This window comes from Lithobates pipiens, unplaced genomic scaffold, assembly GCF_037356315.1.
Source record: "Lithobates pipiens isolate NorthernLeopardFrog02 unplaced genomic scaffold, aLitPip1_a1.2 Scaffold_3, whole genome shotgun sequence".
In the NCBI taxonomy this organism is placed as follows: Eukaryota; Metazoa; Chordata; class Amphibia; order Anura; family Ranidae; genus Lithobates; species Lithobates pipiens.
In genome coordinates, this window is record NW_027507790.1 from 281,191,315 (window position 1) to 281,204,640 (window position 13,326).

The window sequence follows — 13,326 nt, forward strand, 5'->3', positions numbered from 1 at the left end:
AAGGTTGCAGACCTTATCTTGCTATCACAGAGGGAGCAGAGGATGAGACATCTCCAGGAGGCCTTGCAGAAAGGTCTGTGCAACACATTCCCAGAGACTAGGAGGTTACAAACTCCTGGTCCTGGAAAATGTGTTGCTGAGGCTTCCGTCAGTCACAGAAGGAGCGGTGGAGAAGGTGGCCGCCTAACCGATGTGTTCAGACAAATTTTTTAGTCCACAGCCCCAAGGTATGATCGGTTCCACCAACCATCGCCAGCGTCTGATTTACATGGTGCAGGAATACCTAGGGGCAAGGCCAGACTTGGGCACCTTTCCCACCGAAAATCCTCTGGCTTACTGGGTCTTGAGGATGGATCACTGGCCAGAGCTTACACAGTATGCAACTGGCTTGTCCTGCATTCAGTGTTCTTTCGGAAAGCACCTTCAGTGCTGCTGGTGGCTTTGTAACCGATCACAGGGTGCACCTGTCCACCAACTCAGTTGATCGACTGACCTTCATAAAGATGAATCAGTCTTGGTTCACCACCAGCTATCAAGTACCTGAAGCTGATGCAACAGAATATTTTTTTTTGAAATGTCACATCCCTTCATGACTGCCTATGCTGATAAGTGACTGTCCTGTTATGTTGACTGACTATCCTCTTCCTCCTCAATGATCCTGCTGATATCTTGGAAGAACATTTTTGCTTCTGGGTGATGCCACCAGCATAATTTTTAAGCCCCTGTTTAACAGGGGCATGCAATACAATTTTTTCTGCAATGCTTTGCAGCAGGGCTCATTCCTGCACTCCAACTAGAGTATATGGGAGAGGTTGCAGTGTAGTGGCACCAGCACCAGTGCCTAAGGCCCAATTTTTCAGGCCCTGTTTAACAGGGGCATGTAATTACAATTCTTGATACAATATTTCACAGTAGGGCCTGTTCCTGCTCCCGCCGACAGTAATGTGAGGCCACCTAACATACTGTTTAGCGTTGAAAATAGTGTTGTGGCACCAGCACTACCACCACAACCACCAAAGGCCCAATTTTTCTACCACTGTTCAACAATGGCATGTAATTACAATTCTTGTTATAATAGTTCACAGCAGGGTGCTCCAGCGCCCACCAAGAGTCACTTTGAGGGCTTACAGTGTTGTGGCAACACCAACACCTTAGGCCCCCATTTCTGCAGAGTATATAGGGCAGAAAAAAATGATGGCGCCGGATAACCCTCTTGCCCAACGGCTGATGGCTGGCTTGTCAGAACTGATAGCCCACCAACTACTTCCATATAAACTGGTGGACTCGGAGGCCTTTTGAAAATTTGTGGCCATTGGAACACCACAATGGAAGGTCCCAGGAAGAAAGTATTTCTCACAGAAGGGCATCCCAGAGCTATATGGCCATGTTCAGCGGCAAGTGAATGTGTCTCTGGCACACAGTGTCGGTGCCAAGATACATCTGACCACAGACACGTGGTCTAGCAAAAACGGGCAGGGAAGGTATATCACTTTTACTGCCCACTGGGTGAACCTTCTGATGACCGTCAAGCATGTAACCCGTGGCACCCATGTAGATTTGGTTTTACCACCACGGATTGCATGCAGGCCTGGCTCTTCTTTTCCTCCTCCTACTCCATCCTCCTCCCTCTCCTCCTCGGCTGACTCCTCCTTTTCTGCTGCTAGTGCCTCTTCCGCTGCACCGCCCAAGATCCCCAGAACCTATTCGACATACCAAGTAAGACGTTGCCATGCTGTGCTGCCTCTGTTGTGCCTGGAAGCCAAGAGCCACACTGGCCCTGCATGCCTTGCAGCTTTGCGTTCACAGGCAGATCAGTGGCTAACACCGCTCAATTTGACAGTTGGCAAAGTGGTGTGTGACAACGGTGCCAATCTGCTTGGTGCATTGAAACAGGGGCAAAATTACACACGTGCCATGCATGGCACACGTCTTAAACTTGGTCGTGCAGCGATTCGTTGTCAAATACCCTGGGGTGCAGGACATCTTGCGGCAGACAAGGAAAATCTCGGCCCATTTCATAAGATCTTACACGGCCATGGCTCGCCTTGCTGACATTCAGCGGCGACACAATCTGTCGGTCAGACGTCTTATTTGCGATTGCCTGACGCGATGGAACTCAACCTTCTATATGCTTGATAGGCTGCTCCAGCAGAAACGTGCAGTTAACGACTACCTGTACAAACTCTGCGGCAGAACAGGTTCTGGGGAGCTTGTTTTTTTCACCGCGCCAGTGGCTGCTCATGCACGACGCATGCAGACTTCTGTGGCCATTCAATGAGATCATCAAACTGGTCAGTCGCAGCCATGGCGCCATCAGTGACATCACACCTTATGCCTTCTTTATGGAGCGCGCATTGAGTTGTGTCATTGATCAAGCCGTGGAGGAGCAGGAAGATGAGGAAGTTACAATGCTAGATGAATGCTCGGGGGGGCTACTCTATCTGAGACAAGTCAACAGGTGTCTGAAGAGGAGTCAGTGGAGGATGGTGCCGGGGTGGATGAGGAGGAGCAAGAAGAGCATGCTTTAAACCTTTCTGGGATCCCTGCTGTTGTGCGTGGATGGGGAGAGGAGAACGAGCTGGACGACATTATCCTGGATGATGAGCAGGAGCCAGGCCACCACACCGCTTCCAGTTTAGTGCAAATGGGGGCCTTCATGCTCCAGTGTTTTAACAGGGACCCCCATATAAAAAGCATAAAGGTCAAGGACCAGTACTGGGTGGCAACGTACTTAGACCTCCTGTACAAACACAAAATGGTGGAAATGTTACCACCATCACAGAGGGCTGTCAGAATGGAGCACTTACAGGCCTTGCTTCGAGAAATGCTGCATTCTGCTTTTGCGTGTGCTGGCAATCCAACAGCGCCTGCAAGAAGAGGGCGGTATGAAGATGTGTTTGTCACTTCTGATATGAGATCATTCTTTCAGCCGACCCATCGACAGGTCTCATCCGGATCCAGCATCGGGGAACGCCTAGACCGACAGGTGTCCTACTACATCGGGTTAACGGCCGATGTGGATGCTCTGAGAAGTGATGAAACCTTGGACTACTGGGTGGGCAGGCTTGACCTCTGGCCAGAGCTTGCCCAATTTGCAATGGAACTGTTGGCTTGCACCTCGTCCAGTGTCCTGTCTAAAAGGATGTTCAGCGCAGCAGGGGGGGACGTGACCGATAAGCGCACTCGCCTAGCTCACGACAGTGTTGACTACCTCACATTTATAAAAATGAATGAGGCATGGATCTTGGAGGAATTCAACACATGTGACCAGTAGACCATGTATATGCATAACTCTATAAACTATTTATTTAATCTAGCACACGGACCTTTTTTCTAACTTTGGCTCACTTCCTTGTACAAAAAAAGCACACCGTACTATATGCCCGTACCCTCCTGTTTGAAGAGGTTGAGCGGTGTCATATTTTTGGGTCCCGCAACGAGTTGCTGCTATCAATGCTGGTGTCAGTGCTCTCTATCTCGGTTTTGGTGTGGTGTCAGTGCTCTCTATCATGGTGCTGGTGTGGTGTCAGTGCTCTCTATCACGGTGCTGGTGTCAGTGCTCTCTCTCTATCTCTGAGCTGGTGTCAGTGCCCTCTATCATGGTGCTGGTGTCAGTGCTCTCTATCTCGGTGCTGGTGTCAGTGCTCTCTATCTTGGTGCTGGTGTCAGTGCTCTCTATCACGGTGCTGGTGTCAGTGCCCTCTATCACGGTGCTTTTGTCAGTGCTCTCTATCACGGTGCTGGTGTCAGTGCTCTCTATCTCGGTGCTGGTGTGGTCTCAGTGATCTATATCACGGTGATGGTGTCAGTGCTCTCACGGTGCTGGTGTCAGTGCTCTCTATCACGGTGCTGGTGTCAGTGCTCCCTATCTTGGTGCTGGTGTCAGTGCTCTCTATCACGGTGCTGGGGTCAGTGCACTCTATCTCGGTGCTGGTGTCAGTGCTCTCTATCACAGTGCTGGTATCAGTGCTCTCTATCACAGTGCTGGTGTCAGTACTCAGTCTCTATCGCGGTGCTGGTTTCAGACAGTGAGGGAGATAGCAGCGAAGAAGCCAATCAGCAGGCAGTGCCAGCACCATGGCTGAGGATCAGCACTAGACTGGCACCTCTGGACCACCACAGTGGAGCCCTGCATAGGTGGGGGTAAGAGCCGGGCAGAGGGAGGGTCTCAAGCACAGGTTGGCACACTGGGACACTGGCACAGAACTGTGCTGCCCTGACTGTGGCACTGATCATCTCCTGCACCCCCTTCATATCCTAGCCTGACCTTGCCTCTCCTCCATGGCCTTCATGCGCTCCTGAATTGTCAAAATGTCACAGATAAATAAAGAATGCTTGTCGTTGTCGATCCCAGATTCACTTAATACTTTTGTAATGTCAGTGTCCATGTTGTGGGACTATGTGTGCACAGCTAGTAAGTATTTTGTGGCTGAAAATATGACCTGGAGGTTTCTAAGGTTCGCCTGCCATTAAAGTCAGTGGGGTCCGCCGCAAACTTTTAGCCATGTTTGCAGTTCGCTTTCGCGAAACATCTTGTCGGAAGTTCGTCCATCACTATTCTCAAGTTCTTGACTGCAGCCATTATTCAGAGACTCAGCACTCTGCTCTGCCCTCTTCTTGTGTACCTGATCTGTGTTTACATTAGAGATTACAAGTCTTGCAGGCTGCCAAGTAACTCCTGGAAGGTGGATCAGAATGAATGTACTTCTGCTGTAAACTTGTTTATTAATTACTCCACCGTGTCTGCACCTACATAGATGACTAATAGTTTATCTGAACATCCTCCTGAGCTCATTCATTAGACGTAAGATACCTAACATACTGTTTAGCATTGAAAATGTATGATTCTAACTTTGTTAAAGGGTCAAGAAGAATCAATCAGCAAAATGAGATATAAGTAGAAATGTTTACAGAAATAATATTCAGAAATGGAAGTTTATCAGGAAATTGCATTTAACAGATATGCTTAATGGCCAAACCTCTGTAGTCACCCGACCATCACACCTATATGGGCTGACTGGGCATCCCATTTTAAAGAGTGATGGACATTAATAAGGAGATTTGGGACCATATTTGTGGGAATTTGTAACCAATTAACCAAAATAACCTTAGTGAGGTCAGGTACTGATGTTGGATGCGAAGATCTGGCTCACAATCAGGTTGAGGTCAGGACTGTGTTCATAACATGTGAGTTCCTCCACACCAAACTTATCAAGCCATGTCTTTATGTAACTGGATATGTGCTCAGGGGCACAAGTCATGCTAGAACAGAAAAGGTTGAAACAAAACAATTGCCTACATACAGTATACTATAGAGCAGGGTTGTCAAACTCAATTTTCAATTTCATAGCAGGACTCATAATGGTTGTCTTCAAAGGGCCAGCTGTATCTGGGGTGCTCTACATACATAGTTCAGGGTTTAGGAGTGCATTACATAGATCAGGATTACACAATGTACAGATTGTACAGTTCAGAAATGTGCTATGTATAGAGTGCAGGGTTCAGGAGTGCATTATGTACAGAATACAGAGTTCAGGGGTGCACTATGCACAGTATGCAACTCCAACCCCAACGGAAGCTTCCTCAGATCTCTATCTCCTACCTAGTCCAGCTCTAGTACCTTCCTGTGTAGGTAGCTCTGCCCCACCTTGCAGGGCAATCATTCTCTCTCTCAGATTCTGGAGATCTCTCCCCACCACACTCCACTGTGAGAGCATGCAGGGATCCGTTATTTCCAGGAGGTCCCTGGAGCTGTCCCTTGTAAATATAGAAGGCTTCTATGTCTACAAGTGACAGTAAGGAGCAGGAATGGAGGGCGAGAGCCAGAGATGGCACCACATGCCAGCTGCAAAGCTGGGAGCAAAGGCCACATGACAAGGCCTGGCAGGCTGGATTCGGTCCATGGGCCTTATGTTTGATATCTGTGCTGTAGAGGGATGAATGACAATAGAGGGGTGGATGAAACTGGTTCTGGTACTACCAGTACTGGTTATTACACTTTAATCAGTATTTGAGAGCAAAGAGGGAGCAAGCTGTTAACTTCGGGTGTTGGTTACATTGTGTGATGTTTTGATTGGTCACAACATTATTCTGTGATCAGCACCATCTAATGGACAGGGCGGTCATAGTACTTTGCTTGTGCATGCTAGGGGGCATGTAAGAGCAAGAAAGAAAGAAGCTCTAAAATAGCATCCAATCCTGTAACATCCACCTGGTCTACTGTATTATACATTGAATCAATGTGTTACATTTACAACATTCTTTTCCCCAGCATTGTCCCTCTTGTGTTCAGTTCAGGTTTCAAAAGTAAAATGTAGAGTTTTGGAGAAAACATGCACAATAATATTCCAGCACTGGAGGTCAGTATGGCGAATATCTCCACAGCCACCATGTATTTCCCTCTGGTGCTCAGATAGGCCGGGATCATGGCAATCCAGACACTGCAGAACACCAGCATGCTGAAGGTGATGTACTTGGCCTCATTAAAACTGTCCGGTAATGTCCTCACCATGAAAGCCAGAACAAAACTCACAGCTGCCAGAAACCCCATATAACCCAACATAGAGTAGAACCCGATAACTGACCCTTCATTACACTGAATGAGGATCTTCCCAGGATATGAGTCCATGTCATACTCCTGAAATGGTGGAGAGATAGACAACCATAGAATGCAATTGATAATCTGAATGGATGAGCAGAATACCATGACTGTATTGGGAAGTTTGACTCCCACCCATTTTCTACAAGAGCTTCCAGGTCTGGTGGCTTTAAAAGCAATGAAGACCATGATGGTTTTGGCTAGGATAGAAGATGCTGAGATGGTGAAGGGAACTCCAAAAGTGACTTGTTGCAGCATACAGGTAATATCCACAGGACGGCCAAGGAACAGGAATACAGAAAGGAAGCTCAGTATGAGGGAGAGGAGCAGAATGAAGCTGAGGTTCCGGTTATTGGCTCTGACTATGGGAGTTTTCCGAAACCAAAAAAATAGTCCAAGTATAAGGAGAGATGTTGTAGCAAAAATAATTGCAGTTATAGAAAAAAATAAAACTAGAATATCCTCCTCATATGATAAATACTCGATGAGCTTGCCTATACAAATATGTTTAGCTTTGTTGGGCCATTCATTTTCAGGACACTTCATGCAGAGTTCACTGTCTGTAGAGTAAAAATAAAAGTTTTATGTTATACCAATAATTTAACTATTTGACAGTTTTGGATTTTTTTTTGTAGTTTCCTTAATATACCTTAAGTTTTTTGGGAGATTAGATGTAATATTAAATATTAAACAAAAATTATGTTGGAACAATACACAGCATATGGTGAATATCTGAAGAAAGCTTTTGTCAGGAATAAAGTGTGACGATGCCCTACTGAAAATAAAAGAACCTTCAGCCTCAGTGATGGCCATGACATAGTCTATCTGTAACCGTAACATGTAAATAACAATGAAATTCCCTTATTTTACCACTTTTGCTCTCTTCAGTGAAATCATTTTCCAGACCATTTATTTTAGATAAGTACAAAAGTGTTGGAGGCTTCCTCAGACAGATAGAAGAAGGAAGCAGCTTCCGGTTGTTCACCATTAATTACAATTTTTCCAATAATTTATAACTATAATTAATATCAATATAATCTTTAACAACTTATATTCACATTTCATTTCATTTCTCCTTATTAAACCCTATCTGATTAGTACATATCCTATGCTAGTTTGCTAATTATCCATGTGAAACTGTATATATATATATATATATATATAAATACGATTTGCGCCGATACCGATACTATTATCGGTATCAGCGCCAATACCGAGTATCTGCCCAAGTACTTGTACTCAGTCAAATGCTCCCGATGCTTCCCCCGATACCTTTAATTCTCGGAAGTCAGTGTGCAGGTGGAGTGGGTGGGTAAAGGCAGAACACAGGTCCTGGCACAGTGAGCCCTTGCAGTGCAGCAGAGGAAGGTAAGCCTGTGGGCAGGGGTGTGGGTCGCAGCCGTGTGCATCCACCACCAGCATCGGTGACCAGGCCATCAGAATCGTTAACGGAAGTTAATGATTCTGTCGTAGGCTGTACACAGCAAAGCACAACTTGGTACACCCTACAGCCTGAACTCGGCCTCAGTAGCCTGCAGTCACAAGGCGGCAGCGGACATTTTGTTACACCCAGCCCATATAGTTCACTAATTATATGGGCTGGGTGTAACTAGATGACCACTACTGCATTCTGACTAGGCTTACTGAGACCGAGTACAGGGTGTATCAAGATGGGCTCTTGTATAGTTACTCTTTATAGTGTTGATTACATCTTTTATTCAGAAAAAAGAAATAAGAACATACAGAGATGTACATGGAGGCACAATCAGTGATAAAAAGAGAAAATATAAATATCCAGGGCAAGCCCTGGGGCAGAGGAAACCGTGGTACACAGAAGAGTTCAGCGAACAGTAATACTATAATATCGTAAGGCAACAGGGACCAACTGGATGGATCGGAGACGGTTTTGAACCCTAAGTAGAGCAGGCGCTAAGAACGGCTCCCTAAAGGAGCAAGTGCCTAGTTACAACTTATAAATCCATGTAATTAAGAAGGAGGGGAGGAGGGGGAGGTAGGGAAGGACAAGGGGGGGTAGGGGACTGGGGGGGAGAGAAAGAAAATTAGGAACACAGAAAATATCATAAGGAGGGATTCATAAGCAATGACCACATAGAAGAAACCTGGGAAAGGAATAAGGACCATGGCAATCTAGGCAATGAAGTAGATCATGGAGAAATATTAGGAGTGAAGCAAGTCATTGTAGGTAAACGAAAGTTGATCCAATGCACGTTGATCAGGTAGCGACATGGTTGCGGTTATGAACAAACGCCACTTGGCAAAAAAAAAGGCTGCTTTTTGGGAGACATGGGAGAAGTCAGTCAGAAGCCTCTCCTTGTACAGGAGAGATAGAAGGTCCTTGAGAAGTTGGGAGGCCGGAGGACCAGGAGGCGAAAGCCAAAAACGGAGTATGAGGCGGCGGGCCAGTAGTAGACAGAGTAGGATCCAGTCGACTGTAGCATGCTGGGAGTGGGGCCCTAAAATGGGTCCGGCACCTGACAATGTAGACCATGGCAGCATCAGGGGGTCCCAATATCCAAAGATTAGGAGCAGAGGTTCCTTGGGTAGTTTCAGTAGAGTGATATCAAAGATGAATGCTAAGACCTGGTCCCAGAATGTAGATATTGTCTGGCAAGACCAAAAGCGATGAGAGAGGGGTGGCTTCAAACATTGACAGTGAGGGCAGGATGCCCCTTCTTGTTTGGACTTGGGAGACAAAAACGGGACGTAGGCCCTGTGGGCAATCTTGAGCTGGGTTTCCCTCCAGATTTCGTGGGGCGTGAGTCTCAGTACTTTGTTGAGACCCAGCATAATCTTGTGGACGATGTCGGGGTCTGGGAAGGCCGAGGACTAGTTTGCGACGGAGGTAGTGGAGGCCGGTGGCGTTGAGCATTCCAGAAGGGGTTTGTAGACATCAGAGATCCTAAAACACTCGTCCCGTATCAGCTGGTCCATGAAGCTGGATTGGAAACGAAGAGGATCTTCCTTGCAACTCTGGGTAATAAAGCTGACACACTGTTGGTAGTGCAGAAAGTGCGAGGCGGGTATTGAGAACGAGTCCATCACTGACTGAAAGGGAAGAGGTCTGCCAGTAGCCGGGTCGCAAAGGGAGGAGAAAAGGGACATGCCCCGTGCTGACCAAAACGAAAAAGCTTTGCAATGAAGACCTGGAGTGAAGCAAGGATTTCCTTGAATAGGCAGGTGAATGGAAATGAAGGGTGGGAGTTTAGCCAGTTTCCTAGACTCCCTCCATGCTATCGCTGTGTCTCTGAGGACAAGGTTGTGTTGGTGGGGGGGGTACCGACTTCCAGCGGCAATGCAGCAGGGCAGTTAAGGAGAAAGGGTGAGCCATAGCGGTTTCGAATTCAAAATTAGAGTACCTGGATGAGTGGGTGATCCAATCTAGTCTGGTTCTAAGTAGACAAGCTAAATTATATAATCTAACATTAGGTAAACCAATATCTCCTTTGCCCCTGGGAAGGTGTAATTTTTTGTAGGCAATACGTGGTCTTTTGCCGTGCCATAAAAATTTTGAGATAGCAGAATCCAATGAGGTAACATATTTGTGTTTGAGCAATAGTGGGAGAGTTTGCATAGGGTATAAGAGTTTGGCAAAGCTGACCATTTTCACAAGGTGGCACCTTCCCAGGAGCGAAAGGGGCAGATCCATCCAGTTGGTCAGTTCTTGGGATATCTTAGAGAGCAGGGGAGGATAGTTCAGCTGGTACAATGAGGAAGGTAGTTTCCCAATTTTAATTCCCAGGTATGTGATGTAGGAAGGGGCAATCGAAAATAGAGAGCCAACAGCCCAGGACAGGGTGGAATGGGAGCCAATGGGTAGAATCTCGCTTTTGGAATAATTAATACGGAGCCCTGAGCAAAGCCTAAATTAATCGAAAAAGCCTTTAATGGTGTGTACGTCAGCTGCAGGATTGGATGTGAAGATAAGTACATCGTCGGCGAACAGAGATGTGCGGAGTTCCTTGCCTCCTATGTCTATGCCATGGAGGGGGGCCGTATGGGTTAGGTATCTAGATAGAGGTTCGAGGGCGATGTTAAAGAGTAGAGGGGATAGAGGGCAGCCCTGTCTGGTGCCTTTGTGTAGGGGAAAGCTAGGTGAGAGGAGGCCAGCCGCTACCAGATTGGCGGTAGGGGAGGAGTACATAGAGTTAATGAGGTGAGTGAAGGGGCCTGAGAAACCTAATTTGGAGAGGGTTCAGGAGAGCCAATTGAAGCTGACATTGTCAAAGGCTTTCTCAGCATCTAAAGTGATAATGGCATAGGTACCCTTGGGGTTTTGTTTGGCTACTTCAAGAGCTAGTAAAACTTTTCGGATGTTTAAAGTGGCCGTGCGACCCTTGATAAATCCCGATTGGGCTGAGTGGATTAGGTGGGGTAGGATATCGGCCAATCTCGTGGCAACGATCTTTGAGAGGATTTTCACGTCTAAATTAAGGAGGGAGATGGGCCTGTAAGAACCGGGCTGTAGTGGGTCCTTTCCTTTTTTCGAGAGGAGTTTGATGACAGCTTGATTCCCTGAGGGGAGATATGGACCTCCCGTTCCAGATAGAGGAATAAACGGAGAGAAGTGTGGGAGCCGCGATGCGTGTATGTTTTTTATAAAAGTCACTAGTGAAGCCGTCGGGGCCGGGCGCCTTGTGTGAGTTGAGATGGCGGATGGTGTTCTCTATTTCAGGGAGAGTGATGGGGGCATTGAGGGTCTCCAGTTGCTCCGTAGAGATGGAGGGGAGTGACAGGGCGTCTAAAAAGGATTGAGCCTTTTGTTGTATGATGGGGTCTGGGGCGTATAGATTTGTGTATTACCGCAACATTGCTTCATTAATGGCTCGAGGGGAAGAGAGTGTGCGGCCCGTGTGGTCACAGAGGGAGGTGATGTGTGTAGGGCGATGGCTACCTTTACACAGTCTGGAGAGAAGTTTCCCAGCTTTATTACCGTACCTGTGAAGGGTGGCATCTAAGTGAGCCTTCTTCGTGCGTTCAAGGGTGTCTGCCCAATTGTCAAAAATTGACTTGGCTGATACCCATTCATCGTGATGCTTAGGGGTACTAGCGGAGGATAACTGCCGTTGGGCAGCATGTAGTCTGGCACTGGCCAATTTGTAGTGTTGGAGAGCGTTGCGTTTAAATGATGTGGCATAGCTAATAATGCGCCCCCTAAGATACACTTTCCCGGCATCCCAGAATAGGTTAGGGTTAGCAGAATGAATGGCATTTGTGGACGTGTACTCTGCCCAGGCCTTGTCTAAATATGTGATGAAATCTGAGTTGTTGGCTAGGAAAGCTGGGAAGCGCCAGAGATTAGGGTGAGGAGGGAGATCCAGCCTATCTAGGGAGATTGCTACTGGGGCATGGTCTGAGATCGCAATGTCGTGTATTTCGGAATCAGAGGTTAAGGGTATGATATCGTCTGACCCAAAGAAATGATCCAGTCTCGCTAGAGATCTATGAGGGTTGGAGTAAAACGTAAACTCCTTGTCGACAGGGTGTGAAAGACGCCAAAGCTCTGTCATGTGTAGGGAGTCCATGGTGGACGAAAATAGGGTGGGGTTTGATATGGCCGTGCCTGGTGTCTGAGTTTTTGGAGAGGATCTGTCTATCGAGGGGTGCATGACGTCGTTAAAGTCACCCCCTACCAAGTGAGGCAGGCGGGTGAAGTCAAGTAGCCATGTAGAGAGTTCTGTATAAAATTGCTTAGTGGGGTTGTTAGGAGCATATACATTGGAAATAAACAGCTCTTTAGTGCCTATCCGTACCGTTGCGGTGAAAAAACGACCTTTATCATCTGAAAGGGTGGATAGGATTGTGCATGGGAGATTTTTGTGGATTAGAAGCAGTACACCAGCCTTCCGTCCCAATGATTCAGCTCCATGAACTGAGCCCACCCACATTTTTTGCATACGCGGGAAATCGGATGCAAGTAAATGGGTTTCCTGTAGAAGGGCAATATCTGCCTTGAGACGTTTAAGGTGCCGAAGGATCTTCACCCTCTTCTGAGGAGAGCGAAGGCCCTTGACGTTCCAAGAGACTACTCTAAGAGGGGCAGTGGTTGGGGACTTGGAAGGCTGGGATCCTGACTTAAAAGTGCATGGAAGATTAGGTGGCCTAGGCTGGAGTTAATAAAGATTGGAGTCGATGGGCCTTGGTCATGGATCCTGAATGGATGAAGGGGTGAACCCAAGTGAGCAGGGGGGGAGAATGGGGGGGGAAGGTTTGGGGGGAGTAAGGGGGGAAAACGGTGGTGAAGGAAGAATAACCAAACAAATAAACAGAAGCACATACTTCTCTTTTTTCCGCATGAGTTCACTGTGTAGGAGGGGAAGCTCCTCAAACAGAGCCCCAGGGATAAGATGGAGTGCCAGCGGGCCGTCTTGAAAATGCTCAGTAAGCACGTGATTCTGGGACGAATGTCGCAGCGTGGCTACAGGGCTGTAACGGTGGAGGAGGATACACAGTGGAGTCATGCTAGAATCTGACACATTGTAGTAACTACAGTAACGCATGGCATGGCAATACAACATATAAACAACATCAAAGAGCATAGTGTAGAACAAGAGAAAATGCCATAATAAAAGTAACCTGAGCAGTCCTACATGAACTCAGGGAAAAACAACGGAGGTGAGGCAGAGGCAGGAGGCCTGGAGTGCCCAGCGTCCAATTCCTCCATGGTCGGCAGAAAAGCAGCTCCCGGAATTGGAGAGTAACGAACCTGG

General features: G+C 47.2%; 1 protein-coding gene across 1 annotated transcript in view; it reads right to left on the reverse strand.

Annotated features, from left to right (window-relative positions):
* The window catches only part of LOC143941292 (vomeronasal type-2 receptor 26-like), a 152,529-nt gene extending 139,452 nt beyond the window's left edge, over positions 1–13,077 (reverse strand). Inside the window, exon 1 of the mRNA XM_077463327.1 lies at positions 12,896–13,077. Coding sequence (XP_077319453.1) covers positions 12,896–13,077 — 182 coding nt within the window. The remainder of the gene's footprint in view (positions 1–12,895) is intronic.
* Between the last annotated feature and the right edge of the window lie 249 nt (positions 13,078–13,326).